This window comes from Aedes albopictus, chromosome 2 (assembly GCF_035046485.1).
Source record: "Aedes albopictus strain Foshan chromosome 2, AalbF5, whole genome shotgun sequence".
NCBI lineage: Eukaryota > Metazoa > Arthropoda > Insecta > Diptera > Culicidae > Aedes > Aedes albopictus.
Window position 1 is genome coordinate 4,368,666 of NC_085137.1, and position 6,000 is coordinate 4,374,665.

Here is a 6,000-nt window from a genome sequence, read left to right on the forward strand (position 1 = left end):
GTGTCTGTTAAACATCTCAAGAAGAAAACGACTATTGTTCGGTTTATTAACAGCATGATGAACAATCCCCAACGGATGCTCAAACAAGTCATGCCACTTCACATAGGCAGTTACCCAACCTTCATGGTATCTGTTAGAGAACAAGTGTTAGACATAACGCTTTACCCCAGCAGAATTAGTCATTAGTTCAAAAACTTTGCGTTTTAGGAAGGTCAACAAACTGGGATCTTTTCACTGATTAGATTGCGGCCGGATTTCCCGGATACTCACCATCCATTGACGCTACAAGTGATTTTTAGATGATGCCGTTGTTGATACTGCAACGCCCGTCATCGTGGAAGCTTTTTGAAGACCATGGTGGAACGCTGATCAAGCGTAGCTCAGAAAACAATGTAGAGAGAGATGGAACAGGCTGGAAAAACCTTTGTTAAAAAGGTTGCCAGTTTGAAAGAGTTAGTCGAATGAACAAAAACCTGGCGAAATCGGAGGATTCCTGAGTGAACGAATCCCCATTGTGTGGCAGTGGAATTATGAAAGAAAGACGTCTGCTCCGCAGTTGTCTATGTGCTTTTTACTGGATTTCACACTAAAAGTTGAAATCATTTTAAACCCGGGAGCTAGGATTGCTCTGTTGACATCCAGCGACCCGTTTCAGGATGCCTTGTTTGGTTGCTCACGCCCATTCCGAAGTCACTTTCTCTTAAACAAGTCCCGCATGTGGACATTAACGTTATCAAATGGATAATGATATTGCAAACACACTTCCTCCTTCAAAGATATTCTTCAAAACTGGCACGTATTTAGTTCAATTTGTTGTAATAAAAATCATAGCAATCTTACCCAAAAAAAAAAACATCAACGGTAGCGCTGCCATCACTATGGAAACGTCTTTACAGCGCAATCAGGCTTACTCCTCGTCTCGCCACCATCAATTATTGCACGCCTTAAAAACTCGTCAATTGTTGCACACTGCATGCTTTTCCGATGATGTGTGCAAGTTGCAATTGGCGATTTGCTCTACACGGTCTATCAGAATTAGAACAATAACGTCACTTCATTCCTCACAAAATTATGGATATGAGGCTACACTGTTTGATTCTGAAACCACTTGCGAATCACTGCTGGCGTGGCATATCGGTCAGTCTTGAAAAAATACTTTACAATTGAAAAACTACCGGTGACAAAACTCGGATTTGCCGACAAATTTCGATACTCTCGTTACGAACTTTGATACCGTTTGCGAGACCCGAACTGCGAGCAGCGGCATGCAATCACGCACAAGACTTTGAAACACCTCCGGATAGCGTAGCACTACCAGCCGTTCCAGCAACGCTGAACTGATCATGGACACAATCTTTGTCATTTCTTCTCAAAACCAAGTCACTTTCCATCAAAACGAACACAAAACAAACACTCTTTCAGTCGCGGGAGAACCATCCGGATGGCGTAGCACCGGTCAAACCGTCGGCGGAATCGCGAAAAAACAAGCGAACGCGAAAGAAATGTGACAAGCAGCTCAAAACACGCCTGCACGCGGTAGCGCCTACTGTGCTTTTTTCATCGTTACTTCGATTGAATGGGCCCAAAATTGCTTTGCTCCTTTTGAAGCTCCAGAAGTAGATGGGATTTGTTCTATTTTGCTTCAGAATAAATTTCATGTGAACCAATCTAAAAAGTCCACTGTGACTCTTTCGCACAAGGTTGTTTGCGATGTCGAAGAAGCTAATACGATGATGGCACAAATTCCCCAAATAGAGGATAACGTGCCTTTGAAACCGCCGCTATGATATCTGGGTCTTTTTTTACTCCTTTTGGTTGTAACACCAATTACCAGCAAATCTGTATACAGTATACTGCAAAATATGATAGAACTTCCAAAGTTCGTTAGAAATGAGCAAGTTCTAAAAGAAAAGATTTCTATCAACATATCTTGCAGCGAGATATCGATTAAAAACAACATTCTCAATAATTTCCCACATTTGTTCATTTCCAGATTCACCAACTCACCCCTTCAACTTCATTGCCTACCGGCAACCAAATGACTCTCCATCCCCGATCGATGCATCGCCACACTACGGCAACACAACCCCAGTTGGCCAGACATCCCCCTACAATCCCGGTCGGATTAGTGTGACCCCCACGCCGGGCCCATACCAACAATCCTTGATGAACGCGGACTACCTGATGGGAGGCAATCAGCAGTTCCAACCCCAGTACACCTTCCCCACTCTGACCGGAGCAACTTCCCAAGTCGCGTCCGTGCAACCATCCCAACTACAGCACCAGCCGCCGCCCCTACAACAGCAATTCCCGTCACCCGCCAACATGAACAACCCGCAGCAGTTCAATCTCATCGACACCCAGGATCCGATGCCGCAGCCTGGGCCCAGCGGGATCCAATCGATTCCGTCGTTCCAGCACCCCGGCAGTATCGGCGAGATCAACATCAGCAGCCCGTGGCTGACGATGGACTCGTCCGAGCTGAAATCGCTGATGGTCAACACCCTGTCGGACATGAAGCACGAAAATCCCCGGATCCAGCACGATGCCGAAACGCTCTCGGATAGTTTCGATCGGTTATCAACGAACCTCAACAACCTGAGCAAACCGTGAGCAACTGGAGTTCTGATGCCTTAGGATGTAGAACCGACGATCAAATTGTACATAGATTTTACCAATTAACAATTACTTTGTTAAGTTTTGTCTTTGACAGTTTTAAACGATGTATTTGTTTGATAGAAGTTTGGGCCTTTGATTTGATATCCGAATTACCATGAAATCATTAGCTGTAGGGTTTTGTACCATTTCAGCAGGTGTACCTACTTGGGGCACTTGCCGCTATAACTAAATCCATTTCATACCTAACTAGCTGACCCCGACAAACTTTGTCCTGCCTACTGCGTTTTTTTTTGCGATTTTATGTCCCTAGCCAAGGCCAAGTCCAAAATATATGAAAACTCGATTTTCAAAAACTCTCATATTTTCGCGTTTTATGCCTTATGAACATAAGACGACCCAAATCCAAACCTACCGTTTGTAAGCTATGCGCGGTCCCACGTATTCAACTGCATTTAGAAAACATAATTTTAGGCACTTGGTTAGATACGCACAGAATCTAACTCTATACAAAAATTCATATCAATTGGTTTAAAATTGACTAAGTTATACAGTAGACGTTCGATAACTTTAACATGTTTACGTTTCACTTAGCGAACGAAATTTGATAACCGCAACGACTGACAGATGTCAACAAGTTGTCAATCGACATTAAATGATCGTGAACGTGATCCAACTGTTCATTTGGGCTAACATGGCGCACCATTTTGTCGTTTGGCGGTGCGATAACTGCAAATTTGTTGCACTTACCGGACTTGCAGTTAAAAAGCATTGCAGTTAAACCATTTGCACCGACCGAACGTCTACTGTAGTGGCAAGTGCCCAAAATAAGTACACCTGTCAAAATAGAACAAGACCCTATCACCATTTGTCGGAATTATATGTTTCCCTTTAGTATGGATCGATCAAACATCATCCATGACACTTAATCAGCTCTAAGCGAGATACAGAGCAGCCCCCAAAAAGTTGTGTTATCTTTGTCATGGGTTTTTTTTTGAAATCTCAAATCTGTTGAACTCTCTGAGTTGGCCTCGAATCCTTCCCAACCAAGCTGAATTATATGACCAAATGTCGGGACAGGCCATTTGGCCTACAATAACCCCCCTTGACGAAGAGAACAAACCTGCCGATAATACCTAAACTAACCCTATGTTGTACACGAGATTAGTTATTAATGATGTAAAGGTATTTTCTTGTAATTTTTATTATATGGCTCCAAAAATAGTATAAGCGTCATGCATTTGCTCACTCGATACTTTGGCGGACTTTAAAAAAAATCGGTAATTCAAAAGACCGATTAGATTCAGTGTGGTGCTTGCATACAATGTTTTACACAAGATAGGAGGCGCGAAAAATTACCTGTCCTGACCTAACCTACGCATAAAACACGTTGGATTGTGGGTACTCATAATTTTACAAAAAAACCCGGATTAATCCACCTAGTGGTGATAGTGCCTTTCTCGTCAAATATGTACTCATGATCTTTACGTCGACATTAGCCGATCCTGAGAACACTTATACGCTTAATACGGTTCATGTAAAATTTGACCTCCTTACGGACCAAATTGTGCACAGTAATTTTAGACGCAAAAGGAGATTGGAAAAACTTTATTCAGTGTTGATGCGATCAAATTATAATTTTCCCATAACACGTTGTTCCATCCTACTTTATATTAACACCACAGAAATTTGAAATGGTGTGATTTGATGAGATTGCTTTGGTCACAATTTTATTCTCTTGCATATATGAAAACTTTGACCATTTCACGGTGTTCCATTTACCGTTATTATAAAATAAAATATACCATCAAAACCTGAAACGCCATTCTCTTTATATATCTATCCTACACCTCTGGACAAATTTTTAAAATCATCGTTGGGCGAAATTTTGAGTTACGCCCTTTTAAAGGGCCTAACCTCTAAAAAATCGCGTTTTCTATAGAATAACACCACATTTCGTAATAGAATCATGAATTAAAGGCATCAATAGCAGAAATGATCATGAACAACATTGAAATTTGGTAGTATGCATCCATATGAATATCGGTGGAGTGCATTTTGTATCAAAATTTGTCATTACGTCAATATACGGTAGAAGTTCTTAGGGCCTATAGAAAGCAAACATTACATTGTTGTTACATCAATTCAATTAAAAGTATATTGTATTGTGATTCCATATGCCAATAGATGTTCTTCTTACTGTCAGTCATAGCGATAGTATTTACATGCATATCAGCACCAACATTTCAAAAGGACGTAACTGATCTTTAAAACAATATATTTTCCCATAGCTGTAGATGATATCTCATCTTTCCCAGGACACCAACAACCACTACCGGAAAGAATTGACTTTTCCTCCGTCCAGTAGTGGTTGTATATTGCAACGGAGAGATAAAGGTTTGGTTTCGGCAAGCAGTTTCGCCATTTTGAAATGTTAGCACCGATATATGAAGAGCGTACACTCTCTATAAAGAAAATCTGCTTTATAAACAAAAGTTATATATGGGCAACCACAAATTAGACAAAAAGTAATATGTCTGTGTGCCAAACGGCTTAAGTTAAAAGTATAGAAAACCAAAACATTGAAAGGCCAAAAGACAAAAATCGAATCAGGCTTCAAATAATCACACATAAAATGCTGCATGAAAATTCTTTTTTCTTTTTTTTGAAATATGTAGGTAAGACCTTTTGTCCCTAATAATTTTATTTTTTTCGACCTACTATATATTACAAGAAAAATTATCGTGCAAAGTTATGCAACAATGTAAATAGATATGCGCGGTTACATTTAATCGTTTCGGTGTCTTTTGCGCGGTCAATCATTAGCTATTTTCCGCATTTATTGTAGAAGACACGAACACGATATGATGTACTGGCGACGATCTATTAGCGATTTTGAACATTTTTGTGCGGTAATCTACGGTGAAACGCGCAATATTGTCTTCGATTTTTTTTTGCATTTCTACGTTTTGTCTTCTCAGCCTCAGCATTTCAAGAGCGCGTAACTGCTTTCCAAAACAATAGCTTTATTTTCAAAGCTGTGGCGTTGCACTTCTAGACAAAAATAATGCTCATCTTTCGATGGCTTACATTAGAGGGGTGACATGCAATCTACATCCATAGAAGAAGAAGCCGTGTCATCAACCAGTTACACCCTTCTGAAATGCTGAAGCTGAAAAGATAAATCGTACAAATCTGGAGCAACATTTGAAAAGGGCATACAAGCACTGGTAAACAATGACTCCACACGTCGCTCCTGAGCCCCCATCAACTTATTCACACAAACTAAGACAGTTTTCAGATAGAGCAAACATCAATCTTTCGGATAACGGTGTTCATTTGCATGGGCGGGCTGCTGTTAGGCCCTCGAAACGATTTCGAAAA

At 40.7% G+C, this 6,000-nt stretch overlaps 1 protein-coding gene across 2 annotated transcripts in view; it reads left to right on the top strand.

The window, feature by feature from the left end:
* Nucleotides 1-2,741, top strand: part of LOC109411712 (embryonic polarity protein dorsal) — a 112,167-nt gene extending 109,426 nt beyond the window's left edge. For both annotated transcript variants that reach the window (XM_019685288.3, XM_029864371.2), the window contains one exon: nt 1,994-2,741. In XM_019685288.3, the coding sequence (XP_019540833.3) occupies nt 1,994-2,613 (620 nt within the window). In that variant the 3' untranslated portion in view covers nt 2,614-2,741. The remainder of the gene's footprint in view (nt 1-1,993) is intronic.
* Nucleotides 2,742-6,000: the final 3,259 nt, after the last annotated feature.